Source organism: Eutrigla gurnardus (assembly GCF_963514095.1).
Source record: "Eutrigla gurnardus genome assembly, chromosome: 21".
NCBI lineage: Eukaryota > Metazoa > Chordata > Actinopteri > Perciformes > Triglidae > Eutrigla > Eutrigla gurnardus.
In genome coordinates, this window is record NC_139932.1 from 13,997,790 (window position 1) to 14,015,337 (window position 17,548).

Sequence of the window (17,548 nt, forward strand, 5' to 3'; positions counted from 1 at the left end):
AGCACATTTCCGTTGTTCGCGGCGCGCCGCTTGGCGGTTATCCAGCCCGGGACAGCTGACAGACAGACAGTCCGGGAGCAGAGGGATGACAGGCAGTTAGAGACACGCGGACAGACAGCAGCTGGCTCGTGGATTGACGGGCGGGAAGCTTTCATTTCACAGCGGAGGGAAGAAGGGAAAAAAAAAAATAAGGCGACTTGAAACTTGAATAATTTAGTTGACTGCAGCTGGGAAAGTCACTTGGGTAATTTATGCATTGGGCACACTTTGTGAGTGTGTGTGTGTGCTGTGATTGCCACTGTGTGTGTGTGTGTGTGTGTGTGTGTGCGGGCTTTGAATGAATTACAAGAAGTCTGCAAGTTTGGGGTTTCTGTGCACGTGTGCATGCAAGCGTTTTTTTTTTTTTATGAATTACAAAGTCAGATTTGCACTTGTGACAAATCCCTTGTAAAGATAGTGTTTCTGCAGCTCGAGAGGGATAACAAGGAGTTGGCATAAAATGCAGAGGGACACACACACACACACACACACACACACACACATTAACAGACAGTGTCTGGCTGCTGTTTGATTTCATCAGCAGACTTGATCTCAATGTCAACACGAGAGAGTGGGTGGATGGGTAATTTAAGTGGGCTTCTATCAGAATAAAACAAATAAAAACTCAAACACATCTGGCACTCGACTTCTGCTTTTTTAACTGACATTTCTGTTTGATTGCAGTTTAGTCTGTCAGTATGTTTTCAAGTATCCACAGTTTTAAAAGGTGCTTCAGTTTAATGTCCACTCCAAACTTCTAATTTTCAAAATAAAAGCTGATATTCAGTCTATGAAGCATCACCTGTGTGTCCACGGTGTTTGTAATCCTGATCTCCCGGTGCAGCTCACTGCATCTTTAAATTAGACTGGATAAATATCCCTCTCCTGTCTCAGTGCCGTGAGGACGGTGCATTCAGGTACACCGGACGAGTCCCGGGAGGCGGAAGAAATGAAATTCTCTCTAAACGCTTTAGCTGTAGCGGGATTCTGTTCGGTTCTGCATGGCAGGTTTTTACTCCAAATCCCAGTAAAGCTGTGTGTGTGTGTGTGTGTGTGTGTGTGTGTGTGTGTGTGTGTGTGTGTGTGTGTGTGTGTGTGTGTGTGTGTGTGTGTGTGTGTGTGTGTGTGTGTGTGTGTGTGTGTGTGTGTGTGTGTGTGTGTGTGTCTGCTTGCTGCCCATATAAGAGTGCATGTAGACATTTCTACAGTGTGTGTGTAGATGGATCATAGACTGTCAGAGCTTCTGTCTCCGTATGAACATCTGTGTGCAGTATTTGTGTGTGTGTGTCTGTGTGTGTGTGTGTGTGTGTGTGTGTGTGTGTGTGTGTGTGTGTGTGTGTGTGTGTGTGTGTGTGTGTGTGTGTGTGTGTGTGTCAGCAACACACAGCTGGTTGAAGAGCCGTCAACTGACGCTCACTTCTGACGGCTGTTACGCTCAAAGCACCGCTCACTGCTAACGTTGCGTCGCATTCTCCTTTTTTTATATTCCAGGCTCTGAAAAATGTGCAAACTTAGCACAATATGGTCATATGTCGACTCAACGAGTTTAGTATTGCACTTCCATGCAGTTGGAGGACCCACAAAAGACGGATTATGCAACGCATAGTGTTGCAGAGGCTGAGATATCCCGCTTTGTTTTTCGTCCCTCGTGTTTATCAGGCTTTCCTACAATGTAACTTTAATAGTTTCTCTTTATCAAATCCTCCGTGACGGGTGAATATGTCTTGTAACTACACATCCTGTTTTAAAGTGATGATTGCTGCTTGCACAGTCCTTAAGAAACCGCTCACACGAAAAAAAGGGAATATTTGAATGCCGGACTGCAATACTAACAGTTTTATGTAGATAATAGTTGTATTTCAGAGAGGAAGATCAGAGCTGGTTTAATTGTTCTACAACTGCAAATCCCAACATTCCCAGTTAGAGAAAAGGTGAAAAGTAAAACTCAAGTGGAGGTAATTTCCAAGTAGGCGCTTGCTTTGACGTAACACTGCAGTAACAAAGCGTGGATTTACTCAGCAATAACGTTATTAGCGCTAGAAGTCAGTATCGAGTCCTGCACCGGGGAAATCAATGTGACTCACGGGGGGAAAAAACACTCCCACTCTGCTTCCAGCTGTCTGTCTGCTCCAGAGACGGAGACTTTTGGGTGTAAAGTGAGCCTGCAGTCAATGAGCTGCAGTTTGCCCACTGTGGGCAACATGCTCGACTTAATCTGCAGAGCCATTAATCCCGATGGAGCGCTGCGTTATTCAAAGATTATCGATATTGCACGTGTTCCTGCCTTTTATGGTTTGATTTGGAAAATAGGAAACATTTCTGTATGTTTGATCGATTCCTTTCCTCTTCTGTGTCTCAAAGTTTCATCATACAAACGCCATTTCAGTTTGGGTAGAGATCTGATCCCGATCTCAGTCCAGCAAGCGGTCCGAGGTGAACCAAACACAAGCTGCTCCGTCCATCTGAAATGATTTATGAGCCCCAGATGTTCAGGAGTAGGCGGGGTTTAACTGCAGATGTGCCTTACAGACCTAAAAGTGGATGTTTTAACCATTCACCTTCATTTAGCTCTTTTAATTGTTGTTTAATTGTCTCTTTGAAAAGCTTGTTTTGTGTTTTGACATTCAGTGTTTGTGCCGAAATGGAGATATTCTATCATTTACGTAAGCTTTGATTTTATTTCACCTACCCAGATTATTGATTGCACCTCCTCTGTGTTATTTCTCTATTGTGATTTTCCATTTTTCCGTTTTGAATCCCTCTGCTTTTGTCTTCGGACCTTTTTTTGTGTTTTCAAACTCTGCAGAACAAAAGCTCAAATGTTAAAATAGCTCACGTGGGTGTTTTTTCTCTCTTGTAGTGCTGGCCAGTTTCCGAGGGACCGTCCAGCATGGCCTCCCGTTGGAAATCGGAGACACGGTGCAGATCCTGGAGAAATGTGAAGGTACACACTTAGTCCCTTTTTATGACTTTTGAATGCGTTGCTTTCTGGGAGGAACAGACATTTGAAATGAAACCGATTTAACACGTGGAAGGAAAGCAATTGCTTTCGCATGAGCGGTGAAGTGAGCACTTCTATCAGGGAATCCTTCCTCTTTTTATCAAATATACAGCTGTTTCACTCTTGGATTACCTGATTAAATCTGTCTTAAATGATTGGTATGAGCACGGCGATTCACATATTTACGCATGCGACCACGAAGCTACCCCGGGAAGATTTCACACTTTTCTCCAACTTTCTTGAATTTCTCTTTTTGAGGGAGATCTCTGTGAAATGAGCAGCATCGTGTCTGCGATGTAGGAAGTCGTGTTCGCTACGTCTCCTCCGCCACAGACCGGCTGCTTTTCCCGCCTTCCTGCCCACGCCGAGTCTGTTTTTCTCCTCTACTCGCTCCCTCTCTCTCTTGCCGTCTGTAATCTGATTTTCGTCTCTTTATTTTGCTCCTGAGGCCCTTTTTTTATTTCCAGAACGAAGGGTGAACTATTACACACACCTGACACAAATATAGGGGAGAGAAGGCTGGGAAGCGGGGGTGCTGACAGCGGAGGAGACAGGACTAATGGCTCTGCCTGATGTCGACACTTCAGAACACGGGCGCTTATCGCGGGAATGCAGGATTTGATGTTTGACCTCAGTCCTTTGGCTTGAACAGCACACATATAGTTAAAGTGTTGTGTTACAGCAATGAGATGAGCTCAATACCAAAAAGTGGATGTTAGTACACTATCACTTTTTTTTTTGTTTCACCCACAAATCAGCTATCACCTCCTACCCATCTCTTCCAGATGTGTACGGTTTCAGAAAGCCGTCTACTTGACCTCTGCTACTGAAAAGAAGTGACTCATCTCGGAAACACTGAGCATGTGTTCCACAGTGCAGAACCAGACGCATTACTCAGTGCTGTTCCGACCGTGCATGCCCGAAACCAATCAGAGAAGTCACAGACGGCCGTCCGACTAATGTCACGCGCTCACATTTGAGCCATTTAGCTAACGCTCTAATCTGAAAGGGCCGACGACGAGTAGAATAGCGGAACAAGCTCAGATTGGCTCAAAGCCTCCGATATAAATGTAGAGAGCGTCACCTTTTTCTGTCTCTGCTTTTTCTCGCCTTTAGTAGTAGCTTCCTTCCCTTCATCCTGTGGTCACTGCAAACGCACAAACACATGATCTGTGCCGCAGCGCTCTTCGCCTCTCCTGTGTTATGACGTATTTGCGATGTCTGCAATGCAACGTTTCATACATGCAGCTGCAGGAAGGATCGACTCGTCATGACGAGCACACATCCGTCTCTTATTAAATATATTTATCACTCCGTGCATCTCCACCTCCTCTGCTGGTTTGCCAGATAGAAAGAGTTGAATGTGTTTTATTCATATTGGAACGCTGTGAAATTAAAAGCGGTGCTTCGTCTGTGCAGGCTGGTTCCGAGGTTTCATCCTGAAGAATCCAAATGTCAAGGTGAGTGAGTCTTTTTGCTGTGTGTTTGTGTTTTTCTCTCCGTCATGAAGTCTTTTTTTTTATTGAATACTGAGTCAAAAGCAGCGATTTAGCGTTTAAAAAGTGTCCCCCAAAGCTTATCACCGCTAGCCAGCTGAGATGACGACTCCCGGTGACAGCTTTCCACAGCAGCACTTACTCGTGTTTGGTGTAATCACTCGGCATGTCGATATCATTTTGATTCAAATAGGTGGGACTACTGGAGGGAAAAAAGGCTGAACAGTCATGTTGACGACAGCTCCTGCATCTGAAAAAATAAACCCCCCGTCGTCCCTCACGACCAGCCAATTAAACCCATCTGACAGGAACGCTGGCGGCTATTAAACGCTGTTTTGCAGGAGAACAAGCGAGAACATAAACCAAGTTGGGGAGCAAAGTGGTCTCTGTGCGTCGTGCCTTTATCCTCAGACACTTAAACATAAATTCTGCTTTGATCTCCCGGAGTCAACAGGGAGCAACTCGCAGTTTATTAACGCTTTTTTCATCTTTTTTTCTTACTTTTTTTGGCTCCCGAATCCCAAACGCTCCCTCGCTTTTATCTCGTCGTCTTCTCCTTTTTAACCCGCAAACACGCCGTATTGATTACAACAGAACGGCTTCCCATTAACTTGTTTATCTTCCGATCAAAGGGGATCTTCCCGTCCAGCTACATCCACTTGAAGAATGCCCACGTCAAGAATAAAGGGCAAGTAAAGCCGTGGTTTTGTTTCACGTTTCAGACGCTCCTCTGTGGCGTTGTCGAGGTTTGAACTCTCTGTGTTTGGGTGTTTGCAGGCAATTTGAGACGGTCATCCCCGTGGAGGACTCCGTCATCACGGAGATGACGTCGACGCTGCGAGACTGGGGCGCCATGTGGAAGCAACTCTACGTGGTAAGGATTTGATTTTTAAATAATACAAATTTTTTTTAGGTTTCTCATGAGGGGAATTAATTTAGCCCTAGGTGATTCAAAAAGCCACAAACGGTCTTTTCATATGCATTTGTTGTTGGATTGATTGTGTTTGTGGCTCTATTAAGGTATCTGGGATGCTGATTGAATTGAGCTGATGAATCCTCACAAATGAAAGTGCATACATTTGAAGATGGAAGCAGCAGGACGCTGGAGCTAATTTGCACAAATCCATTATAAGTTCCTCTGTCTGCCTCGCTCGATGTGTCGCCCTCTATGATGATATGTCTTCACTTTGTTTTCGCTTATGTGTTTTTTTTTTGGGGTGGTTCGAGGGCTCTTCTGACTTTTTCCCCCTATTTTCTGCAGAAGAACGAGGGGGATTTGTTCCATCGGCTTTGGCACGTGATGAATGAGATCTTGGACCTGAGGAGGCAGGTGCTCGTGGGTCACCTCACCCACGACCGCATGAGGGACGTCAAGCAGCACATCACAGCCAGATTGGACTGGGGCAACGAGTGAGTCTTCATCAGCAGTTTCAGATTTCCCCTCGTTTGCTTGAGAGCATCGATCCATCAGAGGGAACGTTCAATCAGCCTTATGTGTTTAAAAATGACCATTTTAAGTCTTGCTTTTTGGTCCATTCAACGGATACATGCACACATGCACATCATGACCGCGTGTCTTCAATCAAATAGATGAATATAATAAAGCAAACTTTATTTACACGGTGAGGTAAAACCTGCAGAGAGTTTAAGTTCTCTGTACATACTGTACCTGCCAGGAAGGCAGATTATGGTAATCAATAATATAAAACATACTTTTTATTAATAAGTTGGTTCATCTAACAGGAGTTAAAGTATATATAATATATAAAATATTTACATATCTGCACTCATCTTCTGAAAAATAGGAAATTGTAATAATAAAATTCAGTTACATTAATTCTGTCTTCCAAGCGAGAGCTTCCTCAGACTTCTTCCTCAGACTTCTTCCTCAGACTTCTTCCTCAGACTTCATCCTCAGACTTCATTCTCAGACTTCTTCCTCAGACTTCATCCTCAGACTTCTTCCTCCGACTTCATCCTCAGACTTCATCCTCAGACTTCTTCCTCAGACTTCTTCCTCAGACTTCATCCTCAGACTTCTTCCTCAGACTTCATCCTCAGACTTCATCCTCAGACTTCTTCCTCGGACTTCTTCCTCGGACTTCATCCTCAGACTTCATCCTCAGACTTCTTCCTCAGACTTCTTCCTCAGACTTCTTCCTCAGACTTCATCCTCAGACTTCTTCCTCAGACTTCTTCCTCAGACTTCATCTTCAGACTTCATCCTCAGACTTCTTCCTCAGACTTCATCCTCAGACTTCATCCCCAGACTTCATCCTCAGACTTCATCCCCAGACTTCTTCCTCAGACTTCATCCTCAGACTTCTTCCTCAGACTTCATCCTCAGACTTCATCCCCAGACTTCATCCTCAGACTTCATCCCCAGACTTCATCCTCAGACTTCATCCCCAGACTTCTTCCTCAGACTTCTTCCTCAGACTTCTTCCTCAGACTTCTTCCTCAGACTTCATCCTCAGACTTCTTCCTCAGACTTCTTCCTCCGACTTCTTCCTCAGACTTCATCCTCAGACTTCTTCCTCCAACTTCATCCTCCGACTTCATCCTCAGACTTCATCCTCAGACTTCTTCCTCCGACTTCTTCCTCCGACTTCTTCCTCAGACTTCTTCCTCAGACTTCTTCCTCAGACTTCTTCCTCAGACTTCTTCCTCAGACTTCATTCTCAGACTTCATCCTCAGACTTCTTCCTCGGACTTCTTCCTCGGACTTCTTCCTCGGACTTCTTCCTCGGACTTCATTCTCAGACTTCATCCTCAGACTTCTTCCTCCGACTTCTTCCTCAGACTTCTTCCTCAGACTTCTTCCTCAGACTTCTTCCTCAGACTTCATTCTCAGACTTCATCCTCAGACTTCTTCCTCAGACTTCATTCTCAGACTTCATCCTCAGACTTCTTCCTCGGACTTCTTCCTCGGACTTCTTCCTCGGACTTCTTCCTCGGACTTCATTCTCAGACTTCATCCTCAGACTTCTTCCTCAGACTTCTTCCTCAGACTTCATTCTCAGACTTCATCCTCAGACTTCTTCCTCAGACTTCTTCCTCCGACTTCTTCCTCAGACTTCATCCTCAGACTTCTTCGTCAGACTTCTTCCTCAGACTTCTTCCTCAGACTTCTTCCTCAGACTTCATCCTCAGACTTCTTCGTCAGACTTCATCCTCAGACTTCTTCCTCAGACTTCTTCCTCAGACTTTATTCTCAGTCTCTGCCTCTGTAACTCTGTCTTTTGTTGTCACCCATCATCCCTGCAGGCAAACTCCTCACTCAAATCAAGTCTCACACAGGAAGCTTCTCCTCCTTTCCTCTCTCTGCCACAGGGGGGAAATAATAAATCTCAGTCTCTCTTTATATCTGTACTTACTCTCCTTTCCCCTGCTGTGTGTCCTCACACACACACGCACACACACACACACACACACACACACACCTTCTTAGTGAGGAGACGGGTGGACGGTTCCTCGCTGTGGGCTGTTGTATGGCCGACTGGGCCTGTCTCTTTTATTGCTGACAAGGAGACACACTGTCGCGTTAGCCGCTTTGGTCCAGTGGACGGGTCGGACCTGGAGGATGACGAGGAGAAGAAAAGGAGAGGGGAGAGAGGGAGGAAGGTAGATGGAAACCGTTAGAGGATAGATGGAAGGGAGAAGTTGGAGGAAGAATCTGTTCCTTAGAGAGAAGGCCCTTCCATCAAGTGATGTGTGCCTATATGGTGTGTGTTTGCTCACGTTGTTGCCATGGTTTCCACCTCCTCACCCCGCTTGCACTGCTATGCCTCTCTGTGTTACAGGCAGCTCTGCTTGGACCTGGTCCCCAGGCGAGAGTTCAGCATGGTGGACCCTGATGAGATCAGCGTCACGGAGCTGTACAGACTGGTGAGTGCTCCCTCAAGTCTCCGTGTAATATTGAACTGCTTTGTTCTCAAGTTAACGTCTCATTAAGGGAGCGGGGGGGGGGAGGAGTGAGTGTGATTAGAAGAGCAAGTAGCTGCTCTTCTGAAGTGTCCTTCTAAGTAGCTATATCTCCAGCTCATCACTTGTACTGGAGAGGGAACGGTGGTATTACAGGCTCGGTCCAGGGAACCAGATAGGACTACCATCCAATTTGGTTTCAACAAGCTGGTTACCATTAATTTACCCCCATATTTATAAGATATTCAGGATGGATGAATGTAGGATAATCAGAGATTCTCCGCTTTAGGAAACTTGGAAAGTTGGGATTAAAAGTTCATTCCTGACTTCGGAAACGGCAGCTGGCAAAACGATCTCACCTCAGCGCCGGAGCTTTATGCTCGTATCACACAATCTCCCTTCTGTTTTTCTCAACACTTCAAGGACTTCATATTGGCTCAAAGGTTTAGAGGATATGTCTGAATCCATTTGGAAACTACATGATTGGTGATTAGTACACAATAAAGTCAGTGTTCAGTGCTCCATGTAGAAATATAAAGTAGAGTTCAACGTGTGAATCTCTCCCTCTCCTCCTTCCTGCTTCCCCTTACCATTTTCTCCAAGCCTCATACCGCTGTTACCGTGGCAACCACTTCTCTGCCCTGATACAGTGCGTGGAGAATTGTATCACACACACACACACACACACACACAGTGTAACGGCGTTCCCTTCACAGGGGTAATTGAAGCTCTTAATCCATCTGTTTCTTTTTTTTTGTTTTGTTTTGTTTTTTTGTAAATCAAAACAAAAGCAGCCGTAGCAGGACGAAAGCATAATGCACCTCCATTAAATGGCGTGCAAAATGAGCAAATGACTGCAATTTAGGCGTTCACAAACACACACACACACGTGCACCGAAGACATCAAGCAGCGAATTCCGTCAACCTTCTTTTTGTTTTCGGAGAAACAGCTCCTTTGTTCCGGTCGTCTGCTGCTGCTGCCGCTGTGGCGTGGCTTAATTGAAGCGGGATGGGGATTACCTGTTGTGTCTCTCCGTGTGTGTGGTGAAATGACGGTGGGGTGCTACTGTGGGAATATGCAACCCCACTGCTGCATTGTGTGGAGGAATTATCCACCGTCTGTATGAAGCAAAGAAAAACAGATGTAATGTGAGGAGATGCGTGGCTGTTTTCAACTATTCGTTCATTGTGGTCGAATGTAAAGCTGCAATAATCCTTTTTTTCATATATAAAACAGAAGGATTATATGTGAAGTTTCACCCATCTGTACATCCCCTGACCTCTATGTATGCATTTTAGCATCTTTTAGCTCATTGTTTTGGTTTTATCAACCGGAACAGTTCTCCACAGAGGAGTTTGGAGGAGAAAGAGCTCAGATGAGGACGAATATCTGACTTTACGTTCTCTCAGGTGGACAAAAAAAACAAGACTGAATGAATGTTAATGTTGCTCCATGTCTGTTGGATGTAAATAGATCACTTTCCCCGTCTGAATTCAGTCCAAACGGTGAGCTTTAGGTGTTATCATTTGTTCAGTGTTGGTAATTAGCCTTATTTTATTTGTAAGTAGCTTTAAATTGAGAGAACCTCCCCAATTGACTCTCCAGTCTAATGCTTCTTAACAAGACAGCTTCAGTCTCTGGAGACGGACACCAGCTCAGGCCTGTCCACATGTGGTGGTAAAACATCTCCTCACTCATCACTCGTGTGATACGAGCTTAAAAGCCGCCCTTGCATCTGCTTCTCCCTGCTGGTGTCACACAGGTCTCCCTCCCACCAGTTTAAAGGGAAATAAAAAGAGGCTTAAATGTGATGTGGAAGTGAGGCAGCTCCGATGGAGGCAAAGTACAGGAAGTCGCCTCAGTTTCCCTTTTTAGACGATCCTCGCTATCTCTCCCTGCTCCTCTCCTGGTTTCCCCCCCCAACAACAGCAGCGTGTCACGTCTGTCCTTTGTGTCTAGTCATGCTGAAGCTGCCGTACAACAGCGCTCCGGTCGGGCGGCTTAAACGACACACTGAGAATAACCCTGTAATAAAGTCCCACAGCATGAATTACGCCTCCCCAGACCGGGTCACCCTGCGTCAGAGGAGGACAATGTTAGTTTGTCATATGTTTATGTTTATAGTGCAGCCGGCTGTTTTTCCAAATCATGAATGATGCATTAGTTTCTCACCCCCTCGAGGTTTGTTGCCTTTTTCGTTTTATTAAAGCAATAATAATGCACTTGAAACATCATGATATCAATGCAGACAGACAGAAGTGTTATGCAAGGAAGACTTCTCCGCTCCCCATCCTCCTCCTCCCCCCTCCATCTCTTTACATCCTACTACAGAAGCGAATGTGGAGCACAACTTGGCAGCGACTCCGCTGGCCATCTGGCGTTCGTGCACGCGTGTGTTTGTCCTTGTATTTTTGGATGTTGACAGCAGATTAGGAGGAACTTTCGCACAAACAGCGGAGCTGGATGGCATTTGCAAGGGCCGCACCGTGTTCGCGTGTGAGGCTTTATTGATCTTTTGATTTAAATTGAGTTAATATAGCGTCTGATATGTAATATCAAACCCGAGGGCTGATGTAGTGAGATTTGCATTTACATTCAACATTCATTTCTGTTTCTCTAAGATTAAGCGGCCGTTTGAAAGGGATTCAAATCCCAACTTTATGTCAAGAAAATAATGAACTACTCGCAGATAAATGCTTGAGGTAAACAAATAATGTTGAGTGCAGGTTTTGTTGCTTTTTATGCTGATGATAAGTATGTTTGTAAGTTATCATGCATTTCCCTGAAAGCCCTTTGATTTTCAGTTTGCAGCAAAAGAAACCCACCAGACAATACAATTTGAACCCTCTCATTCTTCCCCTCCAGTCTGGGATATCACATGCTATATTAACTCGATCTATACCAACAGAATCTATATCATAGCCTTCAAATATGAATGCAAATCCGCCGCAGAGCTTCTCTCAAACTGTGAAACATGTCTCGGAGGAGATTTTTGTTGATCTTTGACGATGAAACTCTTGAATGTTGACTGGCCAGCATTAAAAGAGATGTAAGCACATTTTGTTTTTTTCCTCCGTGGCATTAACTGTATTTGATCAGCTTTGATCCTGTATTTGAGGATCTCTCAGGATTTAAAGCTTATGGATTTTCCTGTTTTTTTTTTAACCTCTCCAAATCCATCCTTTCAATCCTATATCAGAATAACATTTTATTTAATATCATTTGAATGCATTTTTGCTGTTACATAAATCTGGTCCAATATGCATTATCTATATGGTCCTATTGTCTGCAGATGGAACATCGGCATCGCAAGAAGGAGACGCCTGCGCCGGCGAGCACTCACCACCTGTTCGTCCACGTGAAGAGCCTGATGAGCGCCAACCTGGGGGAGGAGCTAGAGGTCTTCTTCCACATTTATGATGGACGGGAAGCCCGGCCGCTGAGGTAGACCGGCTTGTTAAAGCGCACTGGGACACATAAAAGCGGGGCGAGGCCGTATAAAAAGTGTCCGTGCCGTCCACATAAAAGAGCCTCTCAACCCCGGGAGTCTGCACACGTCACTACAGCAAACACACACACACACACACACGCACACACGTGCTCCTGAACAGGCGCCGGGCCAAATACAAGACTGTGTTTAAAAAACTCCACAGTTCAAAGCGAAGAAATTCCATTTCATGTCACAAACAAGCCGATTCGTCGAGGCAAAGGGGGAAATGAGTGGGTTGAGAGAAACGAGCAGGCGTCACCGAAAAAAAAAAAGCTCTTTTGATAAAGTGGCGCTGGCGTTTGAGGCTCGCTCCCTGCCCCGCAGGGTCACATCAGAGGAACGAGGGTGACATTGATGGGGACTCGTTGTTCTATTATTTTTTGTTTCGAAAATCCAACAAGTTATTCATCACGTCGCCGGCATGACAAATCTAAAGTTTTTCTGTGCAAACTTGGATGACCTAAGTTTCCTGCGAGGGGAGTCGGCGGAGTTCCCGCTACAATATGAATAATAGCACACAAGAAAAGAAGGTTCTATTTTAGCAAGAAATGAGCCTTTATGGTTTTCATGATGTGGTCTCATCTGAGAGGAAGATGAGTTCTTTCAGACAATAACAAGCACACACATAATGCATCAGCGGATGAGAAACTCTTTTAATTAGAAAGGCATTGTTTTTAAACGTGCTCCCCTGCCTCCTTTTTTTTTTTTTAGCTCACACATACAGTAAAGGTTTGGCAATAACGAAGGTACGCTTTTTTTGTTTTTGGAGACCATCCCCAACCCACAAGTGTGTAATTAGAGCCCGGCGGTATCGTATTAAAGTTCCACAGACACGCATGTAAAGTAGATTTACAGCTCCTTCTCAAGCGAATTAAATGTCTAGTACACACAAAGTCAGCATGCGATACAAAATGTTAATGCACTTTTATGCAAATAATAATAGAGTTTCTTTCCTGAAAAGGCTAATTAGAGTTTTCTCTGTCAGTACTGGGGGGATAAAGGCGGTCGGAGGCCAGTCTTAGTTGGTTGTGGTTCTGTCTTCAAGGAAGATCTCACAATGGCAGCTGGCCACACACACATAAACACAAACACACACACACATTTAGGCAAGATGCCTGGCAAGGAGCCACTTCCACATTTCCTTCTGTGCTGGTGGTTTCTGTGTGTCAGAGACCAGATGGGGGTCCGACCCGTTGTCTCAGCACCGTGCCAACACAAACCCCCCCCCTCCCCGTGCTTCCATGGCAGCTTCTTTGTGTTCAACACAGGCCACTTGCCTGCCGTACAGTACCTCACCTTCTGTCCTTCTGTACGTTCCATGCTATCAAGAGCAAAGATGGCGCCCTCACTTTTTTCCCGCCTCTTCCCGATCGGAAAAAAAACCCCTCCACTCAACTCTTAACGAGGTCACCCATGGATGAGCGGACATGTGTGCGTTCTGACCTCACTTTCTTGTCGAGTCATTTTCCACGTGGCCTTAATTCAGCCAGTATTTTACACGCCAGTCGGTTACCCTCCCCCCCTCTCTCTCTCTCCGTGTGAGCGCACAGCTCCTAATGCAATCATCGATATCAGGAGAGGGAATAGTGAGCGGCGTGCGAGCCCAGAGGGGAGGGAAATGGGCCATTCATGTTATGTTAATGCTGGCGGTGATGGAGGGAGATAAGGTCCCGTCGGGGGACACTGGTCCTCTTAGCTCGGGCGATCAACACGCTGCAGCTGCGAGGGGGAGACGGTTTTGGCGGCAAAGGGAGGGCGTCGGAGAAACGTGTGTTTTTTGCAGGAGTGGCTGTTAATTGGCAGTCGGGGCTTTTTCGACAATAGGGCGCTAATTAGGGTTAGCTAGTCTCATGTCTAATGCATAGGAATCCTCCGTCTCCGTATGGTCCGGATAAACGGGCCGGAAAGTTCCAGAGCAGCTAATGAGGGAACAACCGCATCTAAATCGAATTGGCACTTGGCTTATTCCAATACGGACGATAAAAAAAAAACAGGGGGGGGGACTTTTACTGACGGAATACATGTATGAAAAATCATCAGCGTTTGTTTAATTAATCATCAGGACTTTTAATTAATTCACACATGGGCGCCCACTGCCCTACATGCACACAACACATGAGTTACAGAGCAAGAGGCGACCTCTTTATTTACATCACGGAGGACGTTTTTGAGCTCTCGGAATAAGAGTTTATAATAGAGCAGATTCTAAAATCCATTGTTGAAGTATGCAGCATGCAGTCAGCTTCTATAGGATTCTGTGGGGGTAAAGTGCTGCTCTAGTGTGAATGGCTCTACTGTAGCCCGCGCATGCTAACCGTGCCAGAGCCTCGGCTCATTGTCGAGCGCTGGTGCATTACAAGGTTTTCTCTCTGCTTATCGGCGGACTGTGAAAGTCACCTAACTGGATTAGCCCTCAGCTCGCCAGCCAGGATGAGACGGACCCAGCAGGATGTCTCCGCCGCCTCTCTTTGAGCGAGCGTGCGAGATAGAACGAACGAGAGAGAGAGAGAGAGGACGGGAGCACAAAGAGAATGAAAAGGCGATCTGTGTCCCCGTCGTTTCTGTTTTTGCCCGACATGCACTTAATTTCCCGCCAGCGGGAAGGCGGGGTTTGGGGAGCATTCGAGGCCAGTCTTTATTTCCAGGCAGTTCATTCTGCCCCCGTGAACGTCTTGAATTACTGGAGTTAAACTGGAAACTATCCAAAGAAAGTTTCTCAGAAACTCAGACACAAAAAAATGTCCAATGCTTTGATTTCAGACCAAATTTGCTAATTGGCAAATGTTAGCATGCTAATGCGCTACACTAAATAGCATGGTGAACATTACTTGCTACAAATCCACGTTAACTAGCATTATACCAAACAACGCATGAGTTACTAAACTGTTCCTTGCAATATTCCAAAATAAAATGCACACATGACTCATCCAATTTCTGTTTAGTTCATGTTTTAAATACATTTCTCGCCTCGTCACAACCTTGAGGTTTATGACAACCAGCTTGGCAGTTATGAGGTCGAGGTTGTACGTTTTTTTCTTGTAACCCGTCACTATTTTTGCTGACAGTTAAAAAAACGTGTCGGAGAGAATCCATGATATGCAAATATATGTTTCGCCTGCCGTGGAGGAGCCATGTGCGGATGATATCTGCCGGGCGTTCTGCGTCGGGGATTTGGTTCAGTAATTCACGCTTTGTGTATATATTTCTGTCTCCCTCTCTTCCTCCCGTCTCTGATCCTTCTCCTGCCTCATATTCTGTTTCAGACGGATGTTTTTTGGGTTTGAAGCTTTAACTTTGAAAAACGTTTTAGCGCCTGACATTTTTGACACAAAGTTTTTGTAATCTTTATTCCGTCTCTCCTCTCGCAGTGAAAGGTTCTTCGTCAAGCTGAATAAGAGCGGGTTGCCCAAGTCGCCGGAGAAGACGGAAAGACAATGCACGCTATTTGTGGTGAGTAGCGGACGTGGCTTCGCGTTTACATAATTAATTAATTTGAAGCGATGGAGCCAAGTCGTGCTCCATTACCCTGAAAAACTGAAGAGTCGGTTCTCCGCTGCTTGTTTTGTAATGATCAAGTACGTTTTCCTGTTTGTCTCAGGATCTGGGAAGCAGCGATCTACGGAAAGATGTCTACATCGTTGTGCACATCATAAGAATAGGTGGGAGTTGCACGACACTTTTTAATCTCTTGGGCAATCGTTGCCATAGTAATAGGACGACAAGGATTTTATCGCAGATTGTGTTAAAAAACAACAAAAAACACATCGGGATAGTCGTGATTATCATGACATGAGTGATTTGAAAAAAGATTTCTAGCTCTCTGTTATGGTAGAGAAGTTTTTTGACAGCATTCATTTAGATTTGATTCATGCAGATTCACAATTAATTTATTTAATATTCTTCTTCAAAAATGATATATTTTGCTGATTATCGGGATACGACAATGAATCGCGATATTTCTGTCCAGGATAATATCGTCTCATGATTGTTTCTTTGTGTGTGTGTGTGTGTGTGTGTGTGTGTGTGTGTGTGTGTGTGTGTGTGTGTGTGTGTGTGTGTGTGTGTGTGTGTGTCAGGGAGAATGGGAGCAGGGGAGAAGAAGAATCTGTGCAGCGTCCAGTACAGGAGGCCGTTTGGCTGTGCTGTCGTCAGCATCGCTGATCTCCTCACTGCTGACTCCAAGGACGACCACCTGCTCAAGGTTTATGCGTAAGTCACTGCAAACAGCCGGCGTCTCATGACAGAGTCCTTACTTCCAAATACTGAAGCGTGTGTATAACGATTCACCTACCAGCACCTCATTAACTCTTTTATTGTGAAAGGACTTTGTGGTCCGACACGTAAAAGCCTTCAGTTACAGTGTGACCTAAATTATAGCTGGATCAGACCAACTGGTCAAAAAAACATTTATGCCCAGAAGAAAACGTTCTTTATACCTGCAGTAACACAAGGAGAGGTTTTAGTCGGATTAGCATTAAAGTTCTGATCCGGGTGTTTTCAGAATGAGGTCTGGACAAGACGTCATTCTAAATACTGCAAGAATCTGTTGACGTCACCATGCCCTCGTTTTAACCCGCAGTCAAATTAACCTCTTCCTGTCTCAGGTGTAACACGGAGAGTGAGTGGCACCAGATCCACGAGAACATCATCAAAAAGGCCAATTCCAGGTACAACCTGTCGGGCTCCAACACCGGTAAGGACCACATGTGTTTTCATTCCTTTTGAGACATTACACTTTCAAAGCTGTTCACTTGATAGTCGGACGACAAACGTTCGCTTCGCGGCTCGGTTGCATCATCAGCCTCTGAGTCAACAGTCGGCTTCCGGTCAGTCTGCGTGGCGTTTATGTAAGGGGATCGGGATCCGTCAGGAAGCCTGCTATATTGCATTCAGATTGACTGTTATAAATAGCTGCGTTTGCACCGTACTGCAACAACAGCATCGGCAGTTTCCCATAGCAACAGGTCGGCGGAGAACCGGAACGTTCAGTTTCTTAAAAAAAAAAAAAACACTCAAAGGAATGTCATGTGACACACGGAGAGGTTGGTTCCACAGCGAGATCCAGACTCTGTTCTCAGACTCTCACATTTGTTTGCACTAAATTATGGATGAACTTCTGATTACGACTTCAAGATATGATCTACAGGGAGGTTCATCGGAAGTTTCACATCATGAAAACATTATTTTGTAAGCAGCGTCCATTCTCTTCTCACAACTCCGTGTTTGAGGGAGAAAAGATTACAGGAACGTGAAGAATCTGAGACTGATCTGCTGACTCAGCACCTCGATTCACCTCATGGAGAAGTCACACAACAATTTTTCATTTTTTTATCAAGAATAATCCTGCATATAGAAGAGCGGTAATTAAATAAAATGGCACAAAGCCATTTAACAGAGCGTTATCCAAGCGGCATCTACATTATTATATTCATAACAGAGCTGCCGCATCCAACTTCTATATGATATATGTTGAATAGATGGAGACGTGAGGGGCTTCGCATCGCCGAGCTGATAAGAGTGACAAAAAGTATTTTTTTAATTGACGACGAATCGTAAAAATAAGACGATTGCTTATCTCGACTTCTTACATCACCTTT

At 45.0% G+C, this 17,548-nt stretch overlaps 1 protein-coding gene across 6 annotated transcripts in view; it reads left to right on the forward strand.

Moving 5' to 3' along the window:
- The window catches only part of dock4b (dedicator of cytokinesis 4b), an 85,891-nt gene that overhangs the window by 21,830 nt on the left and 46,513 nt on the right, over nucleotides 1-17,548 (forward strand). For all 6 annotated transcript variants that reach the window (XM_084039111.1, XM_084039112.1, XM_084039115.1 and 3 more), the window contains exons 2-12: nucleotides 2,900-2,983; nucleotides 4,460-4,500; nucleotides 5,169-5,224; nucleotides 5,314-5,410; nucleotides 5,798-5,946; nucleotides 8,340-8,424; nucleotides 11,754-11,905; nucleotides 15,320-15,401; nucleotides 15,550-15,610; nucleotides 16,028-16,160; nucleotides 16,556-16,644. In XM_084039111.1, the coding sequence (XP_083895237.1) occupies nucleotides 2,900-2,983; nucleotides 4,460-4,500; nucleotides 5,169-5,224; nucleotides 5,314-5,410; nucleotides 5,798-5,946; nucleotides 8,340-8,424; nucleotides 11,754-11,905; nucleotides 15,320-15,401; nucleotides 15,550-15,610; nucleotides 16,028-16,160; nucleotides 16,556-16,644 (1,029 nt within the window). The remainder of the gene's footprint in view (nucleotides 1-2,899; nucleotides 2,984-4,459; nucleotides 4,501-5,168; nucleotides 5,225-5,313; nucleotides 5,411-5,797; nucleotides 5,947-8,339; nucleotides 8,425-11,753; nucleotides 11,906-15,319; nucleotides 15,402-15,549; nucleotides 15,611-16,027; nucleotides 16,161-16,555; nucleotides 16,645-17,548) is intronic.